At 40.3% G+C, this 15,872-nt stretch overlaps 1 protein-coding gene across 4 annotated transcripts; it reads left to right on the top strand.

The window, feature by feature from the left end:
* The first annotated feature begins 687 nt into the window (after positions 1-687).
* On the top strand, positions 688-14,682 carry LOC118286589 (mitogen-activated protein kinase kinase kinase 7-like). Of its 4 annotated transcripts, XR_004785415.1 has the most exons (7): positions 688-932; positions 1,886-1,942; positions 2,378-2,423; positions 2,608-2,746; positions 13,483-13,597; positions 13,795-13,910; positions 14,178-14,682. XR_004785415.1 is itself a non-coding variant. In XM_035611129.1 (6 exons), exons 1-6 carry the CDS (start codon positions 867-869, stop codon positions 14,193-14,195), a joined length of 441 nt encoding a protein of 146 aa, XP_035467022.1. In that variant the 5' UTR covers positions 688-866; the 3' UTR covers positions 14,196-14,682. The 4 variants fall into 4 exon arrangements, 3 of the variants coding, with proteins under 3 accessions (XP_035467022.1, XP_035467021.1, XP_035467020.1); XM_035611129.1 differs by lacking the exon at positions 13,795-13,910; XM_035611128.1 differs by having other exon boundaries at positions 13,795-14,682.
* The last annotated feature ends 1,190 nt before the right edge of the window (positions 14,683-15,872 follow it).

The following is a 15,872-nucleotide window of genomic DNA, read 5'->3' as shown; positions in this document are numbered from 1 at the left end:
ATCCAGTTTCTGGGAATATGCTTTCCTTAGGGGATTGTTGCGCTCCACTTTCATACCCATGAAGTTTTTGTCAGATATAAAATACTGAATCACAATTGAGATAAGTGACATTCAGTCCTCTAAGCTTTCTCATATATTCTTCATATATTTTTTACATGGATAATTTAAATTCTTCTTTTGCTGACATGACTAATACAGTCATTCTTATGGGTAAATATCCTATTCATTGCTGCGAGTGGAGAAATTATAAGCCCTCCTTTGTTTTATTAATAATTTCAAACTATTTTTCTTTATTTTAGAAAACAATATTGAATTATTTGTTTAATTTATAATCTATGCTAAATTTATTTTTAAGAAAATTACTCTCTATATACATGTACCATTCATACTTTATTTTGATATGTGTTTTTATAAATCTACTTGAGTCATTCCAGTTCTCTATGGCGATGCTCTATCCCTGCCTTTTGGAGACTGGTGCACGGAGAAATAAAACGCTGCATTCAAGATCGCAAATCAGTCAGCCAAGAGCTTGTATGTTAAGTCGTTTACCTCATCGTTAAACAGCATAAAATCTGCTCCGCGGTCTTCAGTCAGCCCCATGGCGCGTTAAAGTATCACAGTTACTCTCGGTTTACTCCCCTCCCTCTGCAATGAGACGTTCACAAACACATGTAATGAAGCAACAGCTCTTCCACTGCTGCCGCGGCTCACTTCCTCAATCCACAACAACAGACCAATAGCGGCTGTTTTTTTTCAGGAGCCGGCCCGACACACATCGAGGCGCATTGTTTGCCTCGATAAACACAATATAAACTTTAATTCCAGCTTCCTTGGTTTGCGTTGACGAGTGTCTCCGTTCGTGTGCGATGGTGGATTCTCCAGCTGCCTGTCTGTTCGAGGACTTCCAGTATGAGGACATCCAAGTGGAAGCGGTAAGCAACATTTTTTAAAAGGGGGCATTGCGGTTATTTCACAGGGCGTTTGTTTAGGGCGACTTTACACCAAGTGCTCTCACAAGTCAACCAGCAAAAAAGTGACAATGGATTTTTACATTAGTTTTGTTTCCACCTGTTCTTTTTTTTTAGTAATTCCTAGGCTAAACCAAAAAACCAAAAAGTTATTAATTTCTGAATATTCCATGATAGAGGACTTTATCCTCTGGGTCATGAATATTGTGCTGTGGAACAGCTAACTGTGGAATAGCTAACATTTTTGTCTTGAGTTTTTATTATGAAAACACAAATACACACAGCCACACACACTGAGCAGGTGTGTTAGTTTTTTTGTTCTTGCATCCCTTTTTTTATCACCAATGCTGAGGCTTGGTCTTTGCATTCAACTCAGTTATCTATGATTATTACAGATATACATTTCAAATTCTTAATTAAATACCACTGAATGACACCCATAATAAAATCCAGTCAGGCATAACATTATAAGGGGACTGGTTTTAATGTTGTGGCTGATTGGTGTATGTTTGACTTTATCAGAAGGCACAGAAAATAACTGAAAGCATAAAATAAGTTTTAAATCATATCAATGATGGAGGACACACGTATACACAGTTTAGGCACCACATTAAAAAACAGTCACCTGTTAAAATATTGTAGCTTATTGGTGTACTGTACTTGTGGATACAGCAGTTTTCAAAGGTTTTAGGCAGTAGGCACTGATAGTAAACTGAAGATGCTCTCATAAATAATGCAATGAACAATTTTTATTGAAGCGTGCATACTGTTTTTCAAGGTGCTGAGCAGGTAGGTTGTTCTCAGCATCATGAAGAACCTGCCACAGTTCTGTGGATTCAGTCCTTCTCAGTGACTGACATGGTAATGTTGAGATCAACAATATATTTTATTGTAATTTTATTTTTGTGTGTGCACAGCTCCGCCAGCTCTCCCGGGTGAACCACCCCAACATTGTTGGCTCCTGTGACAATCCAGTAAGTAAACCGACAACAAACACAGGCTCATAGCTCAGGTACAGTCACATATCAGGGTCCTGATCTTATGATGTGGTAAAATAAAAAATCCACTCCTAAATGAATTTCAGAGCTTGTAACCAGGGTTTTCTGATTTAGAATAAGTGTTTTTGTTCATTACTTAACTGAGAGAGGGAAGTAACGACTGATGCGTTGTGCACTCTGACTGGAACTTGTAGTTGTTATCTATATATGGCAGACTTCTTGATCTATAGGAAACTATCTATGGCCGGTTGAAAAATATTTTGGCGGTAATGTTTTTTTCTGTTTACCAGGAGATGGACCAAAGCGTTTATTTGGGCCCTGGGTGTGTATGTTTAGAGGAAATTATCATGACCCATATGTTACTGTAAAGTTTTCACTGCTGAGGCACACTAATGCGATTTGTGTTCTCAGGTCGGTTTGGTCATGGAGTATGCAGAATGTGGCTCTTTATATAATGGTAAGTCATATTGTATAAGTAACACACTGGGTATAATGATCAAAAATTAATGCTTATTTAATGGCTGATGAAAAGTTTTGCAGTTAGAGAAAAAACAGCACTTGACCAGTCCAAAATATATTTGCAGTAAAAGTATTTGATGTATTTCTTTGCTTTTCTCTTGGCTTGTCTCTCAATCGCAAAGTCCTTCACAGCGCAGACCCACAGCCCCACTCCACAGGGTCCCACGCCATGAGCTGGTGTCTGCAGTGTGCCAAGGGAGTTGCCTACCTGCATGCAATGAAGCCAATGGCCTTAATTCACCGGGACCTCAAACCGCCAAGGTAAGTCAATGATCAAACAGTCACACATTTCAAATTTACTGTGTGAACTCTGAAAACCTGGGGAGGTATGTTGATGAATGTTTAGCTACAGAGAAAAGATCATTCAAATTGATTTTATCAAGATGTACAGACGTGGACAAACTTTTGCTTCCACTTATTTATTTTTTCATAAGTTGAGTTGTAATTGATTTCCGCTATTCACTATTTTTTATCTAACTGAAGTGTATTTTTATTTTTGATACAACATATTGTTTAAAAAAATACATCAAATGACATGGATAACCCAATAGTTGCACACTCCTGAGAGCATCACTGCGATCAGCACTTTCTGTAGCAGTTCTCCGCTGGTAGTTTCACCAAACCCTTCTTGATCAAACTGCTCCAGTTCAGATTTCCTCTGGCACTGATTGAAGACAGTAGTCTCTACCTATGTCTACTCACTCATTTATCACCATTACTTTACATTACATTCATTTAGCAGACACTTTTGTCCAAAGCGACTTACAATAAGTGAATTCAAGAAGATATTACTAAAAAGTGCAATGATTAACAAAGTACATAAACATTCATCCAATAGGCAAAAACCGCTTCACGTGCTGAAATTTGTGTGTGTGTGTGTTTAATATAATAAATTCAGGGAGTAAGGTGCAGTCATTTTGAAGGGATTTTGCTGTCCTGATGTCAATGGGGAGCTCGTTCCACTATTGAGGAACCAGGATAGAAAACAGATGGGATTTAGATGAGCGGTGGCTGCCTGCCCCTCGCATTGAGGGAGTAGCAAGCCATTTGGCAGTAGCAGAGCGGAGTGGACGGGCTTGGGTGTAAAGTTTGACCATTTTCTGGATGGAGGAAGGGCCTGAACCATTCGCAGCACTGTAGGAGAGTACCAGTGCCTAGAATCAGATTCGAGCCAGTCCCGTGTGGGAGAACTTGGGTAGGTTGAAGACCATCCGGGCCGCTGCATTCTGGATGAGCTGCGGCAGTCGGATGGCACATGCAGGCAGACCTGCTAGGAGGGAATTGCAGTAGTCCAGGCGTGAGATGACAAGAGCCTGCACCAATACCTGCATCGCCTTCTCTGTGAGGAACGGACGTATCCTCCTGATATTGAGAAGGATGTAGGCCTGTCACGATAACTACTCTTTGTCAGACGATATATTAGGCCAGAATTATTGCGATAAACTATGTTATTGTCATTTTTTTGCAACTGAATCATGTGAGCTTTTATTAAAGGCCTATTATGTGAATCACTGCATGCTTCTACACGATTTGTGTCGCTGCCAGTTTCCTCCCTTGTTTCAGCAGCGGGGGCAGTTCAAAGCAGCAATATGGGCAAAATGTTAAGTTAAGTACTGCATGTTATAGATCTTTACTTCAGGTGCTTGTGCTGATGAACAGACTGGCAGTCACACTCCCGCTGTGCATTGCCCCACATCAATGTCATGCTGTTTGTCCAGATTCTAAGTGCAACCCGATTTGCAGCCAATAAATGCCCCGCATTTACTGCACTTTGCTTGTCGTCGTCAGACTTTTGACTGTTCTCCGCGGTGTGTTTCACTCTGTTGGTCGGATGTTAGCATGCATGCTAAGAACTAGCTCAGCCTCATATCAAAACACAGGCGGCGGTACGATGATGCGTAACGTAGACAGTCAGGTCCTAGCAGGTAAATAAAAACCTCCTTGTGAGTAGTCACGTCCTTACAGATAACCATTACGCAGAACAGAAATTCAATTTTTTCTCACTGGTAGTGTACCCGATAACGCTAATTTGTCCTCCCTGCCTCTCCTCGGGGGCGTGTCGCCCAAAAATTCAGCGCTCCATTGTTGTCTCTTGAAGTGTCAAAATAAAAGCCCTAGTCGCAGAGTCGTGTAATTGTGACGTTTAATACAATTCTGAAGCAGCGGTGGCAATATTTTTGCTAAATGAACTCAGAGGAAAGCAAGGTTGCTGAGAGAAATGTTTTCTAAATGTGTTGACACTGTTTATGAGCTGCGAAGGTGACACAGCAGAGTAGAGGATTGAAGCAGTGTAACCGACTGTCAACAAACACTGGCGATTATCGAGGTCAATAGAAATGATCAAGTTCATTTTCATGTAACGTACGATAAGTCGATAATGTTTTTATCGTGACAGGCCTAGGAGGATGAATCTGCTGGAGCGGGTCGTCACTGCAATGTTGGCAGTGAAGGACAGCTGGTCATCCAGTGTTATACCCAGGTTCCTTTCAGTTTGAGTAGGGGACACCACACAGTTCTTAATGGTAATGGAGAGGTCATTGGAGGGAGACGCCTTCTCTGGGAGGAAAAGCGTCTCGGTCCAGATTGAGCTTCAGTTGGTGAGTTGACTTCCAATGAGAAATGTCAGCCAGACATGCAGAGATTCGTGCTGACACCTGGGTTTCAGATTGTTGAAAGTACCACATGAGATCGGTGTCGTCTGCGTAGCTATGGTAAGAAAAGCCATGTGAGTGAATGACAGAGCCTAATGACCTGGTGTAAAAAGAGAAGTGGATGGGGCCGAGAACAGAACCCTGAGGGACCCCAGTATTGAAGTTGCAGGATTCGGACATTGATCCGCTCCATGTTACCCTGTAAGTGCGACCCTTGAGGTAGGATGCAAACAGGGAGAGTGCGAAGCCTGAGACTCCCAGTTGTTGGAGGGTGGAGTGGAGGATCTGGTGGTTCACTGTCAAATGCTGCTGAGAGGTCGAGCAGGATGACAACAGAGGAGTGAGGGTGTTCGAGCTGTGTGGAGTTCCTCTGTGAAAGCTAGGAGGGCAGTCTCTGTTAGGTGCCCTGCCTTGAATCCAGACTGGTAGGGGTCAATAAAGTTGTTCTAGTGGAGATAAGCAGAAAGTTGAGTTAAGACAGCACGTTCAAAAGTTTTGGAAAGAAATGGAAGAATGGTCTGTAGTTTATCACATCAGAAGTTTCTTTAAAAGAGGATTCACTATAGAGTGTTGGGAAAGTAACCTGTTGTCAGATAGGTATTGATGAGGTGGGTGAGGAAGGTAAGGAGGTCAGGAGCAATAGACTGAAGAAGGTGAGAGGGGATAGGATCAAGGGGGTGGGGCGTGGTAAGTGACCAAGGATAGTACCTCACTGGAAGGGAGTGGTGAAAAAGTGACTAGATGAGGAGGAGGATGAAGGACAGGTAGTGTCAGTAGGGAGGTCAGGAAATGAGGAGCGAATGTAATGTATCTTTTTTGTGAAGTAGTTTACAGTAGTGTCTGTGGCAGAGTCAGGAGGCAGGGCTGAGGAGTCGGCTGAGGGGAGAGCTGATAGGATTGATGAGCCAAGAGAGGAGGGAGACAGGGAGCGAAGGTTGTGGCGGACAGGTACGGTATGAGTGGAAGAGGGAGGGTTGGCAGTTTGAAAGAGGGAGAGAGTAGGATATGAAGAATATCCGAGACATGGATAGGAGTGACAGAAACCTCTTCGGTATAGCAGATTCTGGTGAATATAAGATCGAGTGGGTTACCAGCTTTGTGAGTGGGGGGGAGGAAGAGAGTGAGAGAGCAAAGGACGATAGAAAGACCAACAGCTGAGATGTTAACTTCTCTGTCTGGATGTTGAAGTCACCTAGAAGTATTAGTGGGGGCCCATATTCTGGGATGTTATAGAGGGAGGACGTCCAATCCGCAAGAGGCGGTAGAGTACAGAGAGTAAAGAGAGAATTTCCATTCAGGAGAAAGTAGCAAACTAGTGCCTCCCCCTCTGCCAGCAGGTCGAGATGTGTGGGTGATAGGGATGAAACGATTACCGGTTTTATGCTAAACCACGGTCCTGTCGGTTACTTCTCTATTTCAAATTTGAATTATCATTAAAACCGCAGTTGATTACCATGGAAGATTTCCTCAGTAAATACCGTCCAGCTCAGTTAGAATCAAACAAAGGCATATCTCTGCACTAGATAGGATTTTTGGTCTCTTCCTGGTGCTTTTTTACTTTTTCAAGAAACAAAATAGAACGATGAGCTGTTCTTTTGAAAGGTTTATGTATCTTTTTGAATTTTCCATCATATTTAAAAAATACCACGATAATACTGATAACTGTGATAATTTTTGGTCACTATAACCGTGATTTCATACTTCTACATCTCTAGTGGGTGAAGGAGTAGGCTGAGGATAGGGCAGCAGGGGTGGAAGTGTTTTAAGGAGTAATCCAGGTCTCAGCGAGAGCAAGGAAGTCCAGGGACAGCGAGGATGTGTAGCCAATGATGAACTCGGCCTTGCGAGGTTCAGACGGGCAGTTCCACAGGTGACGAGGTGCTGGGGCTATGTGGACCGGGAGGAGTAGATAAGATTGGAAACATTATGGAGCTGTAGTGAACAGGTAAGTGGTCTAAACTATCTACGAGAAGAGTAGTGTACAGGAATGGAAAATACATACATCATACATGAAAGAAAAGTCAAAATCGAAAGATATTTCACTCCCACTCGTCCTCCCTCGAAGGACTCCCCAGAAAGACTCCAACGTCTTTTTCTGACTCGTCAAAGTGGCTATAGGGGTGCTGACCATTCCCCCACAATTAGTTAGGTATTCGAAACACCTGGCGAGAGATTAATTGAAACTACCTCTACTGAGAGACTGCAGTTTTCCACCTTAGTCAGTATAGATGGATTTCTAAAGCAACAATAAACTTTACTTAGATTAAGTCAACAAGGACAATTTGCAGGGGAAAGGGTTAAGCAGGGAAATGCCAGTTTCAGAAACTAGATAAACTCAATCACAGCAGAACACAGTTTAGAATCAGTCAGCAAAGACAATGGAATAAAACAAGGCTATCTAGAAAAGTAGATAGTAATGAATCTAACTCAGGAATACTGATCACAGCAAAACAGTTTAGAATCAGTCTGTAGATAAAGTGGAGTAAGACAAGACTTTTTAAAACTAGAAGAGGAATACTGATCACAACAGAACTTAGCTTAGAGACAGTTGCAAAGACAAACTGAAAACCTGAATCAACAGACAGCACAGTTACGCAGAAAATGCCAATTTCAGAAAAGTGAATATACTCAGTTAATCTAGCAGTCTTTTGAGTAAAGTCAGAATGCACACCACGTATAAAAGGAAACATTAGTTGTCTCCAAGCCATTTTAGACGATCTTTGTTTAGTTCTTTTGAAACCAAATGCCTGCAGCTATGCACGACAAAAGGCAAAAATTAGGTGTGAGGGTGCCAACACTTTGGGCCATATCTGTATCTGTTCATTGATCACTAACCATGTCAAGTCACAAGAAGCTTTACAAGTGAAAAGATTTGTAGTTATGTGTGACTGGATTTTTAAATTAAGATGATGTGCCTGGATGTCACTTGTTATTTTACATCGTCCCTGCTCCATTTAAGCAGCCTGAAAGTAGGCCTGGGCGATATGCAAAAAAATCTTATCTCGATAATTTTTTTCATATTGATCGATATCGATATATATCACGATATAAGTCAAATTGCTATATTGCGAAAAGCTAGCTTAGCTTAGCGTTTCTCCCGGCTGCTACTGGAGAGCAATATGATTTGGGGAGGGGAGGAGCAGACAGCCCGCTGCCTGTCAGGTGAGTGGCTCTGAGAACATTATATTTCACAAAATGTTATCTGTATTTATCTTTTACAACTGAATGGTTCAATACAAACACGTTTATCGTTACACCCTTACTTTGCTGGTATAATTTCTGCTGTAATGTAAAAAAAAAATGTTAATAAATATTTATAAATTGTACTTTTGTAATAATATTTTTTCCTTGAAAATCAAGCCAAAAAAATAAAATGCACATTGAGGCTATTTATTTATGCAATGGTGAAATATTTGGCAAAAATAAATAAACATTGTTGGGTTAATCGGCTTTCGGCCAAATGTTTAATTTTGTTCAGTTTTGGCCAACAATTTTCAGGTCGGTGCATTCCTAGTGCAAACCATAAACCCTTAAATGCAATCAAGAAAAATGTTACATTTCAGTGTTTCCCCTAGGTTTACTGGTTGGGGTGGGGGGGTGTTAGGTTTCATAAATCACGTTAATTTTGATCCACAATCTTTTATACAGGAATGAGGAATACAGTGTATAAGGAAAGTGACCGTAAACGACTTCTGCTTGGCATTATATGTAAAATACAAAAAAAAACAATATATATATATTAAAATTAATAGCGCCCCTCCCCTCCCGTTGGAGGGGAGGGGCGCCCTCCCAATTCAATGGTAGGGGAAATACTGCATTTTTACCTTCATTTAGCTGGTTGTTACTCTGAAGCCTTGGATACAGTAAATGTCATGCCGATGTGTGTTGTTCCTCAGGCAGTAACTATAGTGAAAAGTGTGATGTGTTCAGTTGGGGCATTATCCTGTGGGAAGTCATCACACACAAGAAGCCCTTTGATGAGATTGGTGGCTTTGCGTTTTGTATAATGTGGGCCGTTCACAGAGGTTAGTGAAATCCTAACACTGTTTCTAAAGGAATAGAATGTGGAAATGGTCGCTTCCCACTGAGAATTAAAAAGGCGACTCCACCAATGTCAAACATCACAATTTGTTTACAGATATGCTAGTACCATTGCCCTATAACTATTACCTTTGTGAAAAAACATTGAAACTCTGAATTTTTGTTTTTAAATGGCAGTGATTCCCAAGATTATGTTATCAAACTCTTATGACAAAACATTGTTCATATTTTACAGTAAACCATAAACTGTATTATAAATAACTAAATAAAAAGATAACACAAATACAACTAAATACCTAGAACTTGGATTAAGCAAATTATTGTATGTAAATGTAATTTTAAAGATCCACTATTTTACCCCTTTTAACACATTTATATTTGATCTCCCAGCAGCAGCTAGACTGCTGGGCAGCTCGTACTTAGGATCCCTGGGTGGTTTCCACCTTAGCCCAGGGCTACAAGCTTCAATTCCGACACTGGCCCCAAACATTCTGCCTAGTCAACATGACTATTATCCACAACCTAGAGTTATCCGCCCTCCTGATCAAGGTAGCAATTGAACCTGTGGACCCCCGTCACAGCCGGGGTGGTTCTACTTGACTTATTTTCTGGTAAAGAAAAGGTGGGGTGGACTTCGGCCAGTCCTCGATCTTAGGGGACTCAACAAGAAGAACATAACAGTAGTATAGCGCCCTCTAAAGTGAAGCCCCAACATCCCGTTTATCCCACATGTACGAAATTTGTGTGGCACCTACAAAAAAGCCTCCAGCCGCCATTACCTCTGACCTACAGGAAGTCGGCAATTTTGTTTCAAAGTCTAATTAGGGCCCGAGCGCGGACCAGCAGGAGGCTGGCGAAGGCCCCCTTGTATTTGTATGGATTATTAGGGCCTGAGCTCAGACCAGCAGAAGGCTGGCAAAGGCCCTCTTGTTTTTGCTAGGATTATTATTATTATAAGGGCCCGAGCGCCGACCAGCAGGAGGCTGGCGAAGGCCCTCTTGTATTTGTAAGGATAATTTGGGCCTGGGCACCGACCAGCAGGAGGCTGGCGAAGGCCCTCCTGTTTTTGCAAGAATTATTAGGGCCTGAGCCTAGCCTGTGTTGTGCATCGGTTTGGGCTAATTTGGTTATCAGCAATAATTAATGATTATCAAAGATAATCATTAATTATTAAAATCAATAGAGCTTATTAATCAATGTTAACAGCAACGAGGCACCACCCGGAAACCACGACCAATAACCAAATAGTCAATTCCAGTCTCAAGAATTAAAGGTGTTCACTCAAAATGTTCATATCTGGTAGATATGAGCATTTATGGAGTGAACTGAGGGTGTGAATCCGAACGCTGACTCTGTCAACCAGCCAATATCACAATGTACATGCAAATAACACAAAACAACTTCTCTTTAAAGTATAACAGCATTTATTAACTTTATCAATATCAATGTACAATCAATATGACTTTTATCAACAAATGTCTATTATAAGCTAAGCTACCAATCATATGCTCCTCATATGAAAAGACAACAACAAGGAAGAGTGTGTGTGTGTGTGTGTGTGTGTGTGTGTGTGTGTGTGTGTGTGTGTGTGTGTGTGAGAGAGAGAGAGAGAGAGAGAGAGAGAGAGAGAGAGAGAGAGAGAGAGAGAGAGAGAGAGAGAGAGAGAGAGAGAGAGAGAGAGAGAGAGAGAGAGAGAGAGAGAGAGAGAGAGAGAGAGAGAGAGAGAGAGAGAGAGACTTCTGCTGTATGAGAAATATTAGCTAAAGAACTCACAACAAAGCACATTAAGAATTGCATTAATTGCACAGATGGGACAATATCATTAGACAGGATTTTTAATTTGAAGTTGTTTGTTGAGCAGGGTTTTCTATATGATGTATTGTATATCTATTTGACTGGAGCAGAATTGCCCTTATTGATGATGTTGAAATGGCTTGGTTATTTTTCCATGATACCTTTCATGAAATTCTAAACAAACATGCTCCTATGCGGAAGTTTAGAATTAAGGGTCGGGATAACCCCTGGTTCACAGCTGAGCTTTCTGGCCTGCTTCATGAACGTAATGTGGCCTGGGCAAAGGCAAGGAAATCAGGTACTGAGGCTGACTGGCTTCTCTTTCGGCAGCTGAGAAACAAATGTACCTCTCTCTTTAGCATTTTATTTCTTCTGGGTTCTTGTTCAATTCTGCCACACATTCTGCAGTGAAATCTGTACATTTGGGGAACAATGCTAGTGATGTACACCACACTTTTAATCTAACCCCTTTTACTGTTGCTGAGGTTCACACAGCCTTAAAGCAATTGAACACTAGAAAACCGTCTGGTCCGGATCACTTGGAGCCAAGGTTTTTAAAATAAGCAGCAGACTTAATAGCTGAAGCATTGACATCTTTTTAATCTATCATTGGCTTCAAACAAAATCCCTAAGAGCTGGAAGGCTGGTTATGCTCTATCCCTACTAAAAGGAGGGGATCCAAAAATTTTAAATAATTACAGACCACTCAGTTTTATCAAAAGTGATGGAATCCCTGGTTAGTGAGCAGGTTTCAGCTTATGTCCATACTCATCAAATATTATCTGTACATCAATCAGGGTTCCGAAAAAATCATAGCACCACTACTGCTGCCATGAAAGTTCTAAATGACATCATAGAAGCTCTAGATAAAAAACAACATTATCTCTCTTTATTGATCTATCTAAAGCGTTTGATATTGTGGACCATCACATTCTGATACAGCAACTTATTAATATTGGTTTTTCTGATCATACTTTGGGATGGTTTGTCAACTACCTCACTGACAGAACTCAGGCTACTCAGTTTGATGGTTTTACTTCTGGCATGCTTACAGCGCGTAAGGGAGTTCCCCAGGGTTCAGTTCTGGGACCGCATTTATTTACTTTATATATTAATAGCCTTGGACAAAATGTCCCAAATGCTGCTTTTCATTTCTATGCAGATGACAATGTAATTTATTGTTGTGCTTCCTCGCTCAGTAAGGCTTTTGAGTACATACAAAGTGCTTCTGATCGAGTTCAGGCTCAGCTTTCTCAACTGAAGCTTGTTCTCAATGCTGAAAATAACAAACTTATGGTATTTTCAAATTCCAAAAAGATTGTGTTAAATCAGAATATTTTAACTTATCAAGGTAACGAAATTGAGGTTGTGTCTACGTAAAAATACTTGGGATTTATGATTGATGGCCATATCTCTTTTAAAACTCACATACAAAACCTGGTGAAAAAGCTGAAACTAAAATTAGGTTTTTACTTAGGAACAAGTCATGTTTTTCTCTTGAGACGATGACTACTTGAAGCTACCTTCTTGCCGGTTATTGATTATGGTGATCTGTTGTACATAAATACATCAGCTCACCGGCTACATATGTTGGACACTGTATATCATGGAGCCCTGCGGTTCATTACAAACAGCAGAGCCTTAACTCATCACTGTACGCTGTACTCAAGAGTTAACTGGCCTTCTCTTTTTATGCGGCGATTTTAGGTAAACTCCCCTGTTATTTGTCATTGTATATGTCCCGAAAATGTGTCCCCTGTGGATTACGGTCTCAGGGCATGGTGCTTATGACTGTTCCTCAAGCTCGGACAGAGCTGGGTAAAAAGGCCTTTAAGTTTTTTGCCCCGTCTTCATGGAATAACCTGCAGAAGCAGCTCAAGCTTCAGGACCTGGTGACTCTTAATGGATTTAAGGCTGTTGTCATGAGTTTGAAGTCGGATTCCATCGGAAACTGTGAATGTTTTAGTCAATAATTGTATTTTATTTACAATTGCACTTAACTTGTTGAACTTGTATTTCGTATTGTGTTTTATGTGTAACTGTGTACTGCTGTCCATCTTGGGCAGGTCTCTCTTGAAAAAGAGATTTTAATCAAAATGAGACTAACCTGGTTAAATAAAGGATAAATAAAAATTTTTAAAATAACTGTTTCATTTAGCTTTTTGTGTTGCTCCAAACCCTAAGCTGAATTCCGCTGTGTTGTTATGAAAACGTCCCCCACCCCCACGTAGCTCTCTTACTGAGGCGCTGCACACAGCTGCTGCAAGGTGTGTCTACCTAAGTGCTGATTTGCAGCCGATTTGTAAATGTGACTGTAATGTACTTGAAAATGTTGTGTAGAGCACTGGTATCATACACAGCATTTACAAGCTTTTGGTGTATCAGAACACAGTGAACACTCATAGTGAAATCTTCTTTTTCCTCCAATTGAATAATATATATTTTTAATAAAACATTGCCTGTAGCTGTTGCTAAGTCGATGTCTTGGCAAATCCACTGCTCCCTTTGCAGCTCCCATCCCCTTTTTGACGTCAACACCAATAAAGAGACCATTGAAGCGACCACGTCTGGACGAGGAAGAGGAGGAAGACTCAGTAACAGCCTTGACAGAGTCAACCCTAATGTAGTAAGTTACTGTAATGTACCGTATGTGTGTGTGTTTGCTCGCTGAAACCACTGTAGGGTGTGGCATGTTGTTTTTCCAAATTTTTGGAATGCTGTGCAGGTAAGTGCAACTGTTGACACTTTGAACATGTGAGAATGTGTATCATTAGGTTTGTCATTATTTACATTTATTATATTTTCTTTTTACGTTACTTCAAGAGTCTACCTGGCTGCGATGTATTACAATGAAAATGCTGACTGATAACTCTGGTGGACAGCCTCTCTTCAAACTACACTTCCCAAAACTCTTGAAGGGCGAATGCAGAGCAAAAGCAGTTAAGACTGAGCCAACATTCCGTAACTCTTACCTTTTTTATTTTTCACCTACAAAGTATGCTATACATGTTTTTAGTATTGTTCTAGCATGTCAGAACCTTTTAACACACAATGTATGATATATAATACAATAACAATACATTTTATACTAATGGTAAATTATAGAAAGTGTCCAATGTCAGGAGGTAATATAAAACGGCCTTCAGGGATTGTTTTGTAACATGAAAATTTAAACGAAATGTCTTTGTATGTCTAATATTGCACAGGGTATGTGGCTGTCTTGATGGACCTTGTCTTAAAAAACGTCTTTATGGACCCGACACCCTACAAGGATGCATTATTGGAGATTCACATTGCAGAGGACCTTGCTGCACAGTATGAGGGAGGAGGTCATAGTAAGATATGTGACATGGTTTAACCAAGAGGCGGTCTAATTCCAACATCTGGGAATTCTGCACGAATGCGAAGATCCACAGACTGGAATGACGACACTGATTGTCCGCCTAAATAAGACCCAGCACCAGCTCCCAAAGCTCCTGTAACCATTAAAAGAATTGGAAAGGACATTTAGTCAACATCTTGCTCTTGCAAACATCCATCCTATCCATGGTGTATTTTTTCATATGGATTCAATGAATCCTACAAATTTATACTATCACTGATGGTAACTGCATTATTTGTCACGTTATATTTTGTGATAAAACATAAGAACACTGTATAGGCAAAGTGTGGATCTGTGTGATTGTAATAAATGCTACAGTATCTGTAAAATGTCTCCTGTGAATTCATGTTTGATATGCACACCATCCCTTTAACTGACAGGGAAAGTTGTATACTCAAAAACAATGCCACCAATTTATTCAAATTATTGAAAATATGATTGTCATCAAAATATAAAGCGTGTGAAATTCAGAACCGGACAAGATAGTGGATAAGCTGTGGTGGATGAGCAGTAAGCTTTGCAAAGTTTGTCACACATCGTAATTGTTACAGGTAAGTTGTTGCACAGGAGAACATGTGAAAAAATAACACATCGCATCAACTTCTGAAAAAAGTGAAGCTGACAGTTTATGTTCAAATACAATTATATAAGTTCACTGAAAATGTTTACACAAAGGAAGCTGTTAAATAGGCATCTCCACTCAAAACACATTTATAAAGTTAAAATAAAAATATTTTCTGTCAGAATCTATCAAAATATCTGACTAATGTCGATACGAAACACATGTAGCAGTCCTCAGTGTACAACTTGCTTATTCAACAGAAGTCCTCCCGGTAATGAGAAGACAGCGGAGAGCAACAGTTAGCATTAGCTACAGAGCTTACTACATGTTACTATCTACTAATGCAAACGTCAACTAACGTACCAAGATGCACAAAATTGTAGACTTACCATTCAGAAATGTCCCTGTGTGTGTGAGTGACATATAACTACGACGTGCTGGAAAAGTTATTACTAGGGCTTTATGAATAAGTTCTTTACCTGTTTATATTGAACAGTATATTTGTATGACATGTCGTGTAGTGTTAATGCTGATATGTTTCATGGTTCTCCACAGCTGTCTGCTGCAGTCAGGGCTAAGCTGAGCCATGATGTATCATAAGATCTTACTCCATGGATGATCTCTGAGAGACACCGTCTCCTCCAACAGTCACCTGATCTGTCAGGACTTCATTCACCATGTACTTATGTATACTTTATATATATTTATTTATAGTGCAGCATATCAGATGCAATATATTGATTTGAACCAGTGATACACTGATAAGTCTTTTCAGAGCCTTAACACTTTGATTCTCCTCAGCTTTTTGATATAACATATATTTATACATATCTTTATTTTCAAAAGTCACTGTCAAAGACCAAACTATATTTAATATTGTAAAATAAAAAGTGCCACATGCAGTTTGTCCAATAAGACGAGCTGATTAGCATATGGACTGAAGCACAGCAAATATGA

Source organism: Scophthalmus maximus, chromosome 15 (assembly GCF_022379125.1).
Source record: "Scophthalmus maximus strain ysfricsl-2021 chromosome 15, ASM2237912v1, whole genome shotgun sequence".
NCBI classification, from domain to species: Eukaryota; Metazoa; Chordata; class Actinopteri; order Pleuronectiformes; family Scophthalmidae; genus Scophthalmus; species Scophthalmus maximus.
This window is presented reverse-complemented; position numbering and strand designations above follow the sequence as displayed.

Bases quoted from the DNA above. Each gene is read 5' to 3' on its own strand.
- LOC118286589 (XM_035611127.1), top strand. From the start codon at position 867: ATGGTGGATTCTCCAGCTGCCTGTCTGTTCGAGGACTTCCAGTATGAG. The intron at 2,424-2,607 runs GTAAGTCATATT...TCAATCGCAAAG, and splicing joins ATGTGGCTCTTTATATAATG to TCCTTCACAGCGCAGACCCA. The intron at 2,747-13,482 runs GTAAGTCAATGA...CTCCCTTTGCAG, and splicing joins CGGGACCTCAAACCGCCAAG to CTCCCATCCCCTTTTTGACG.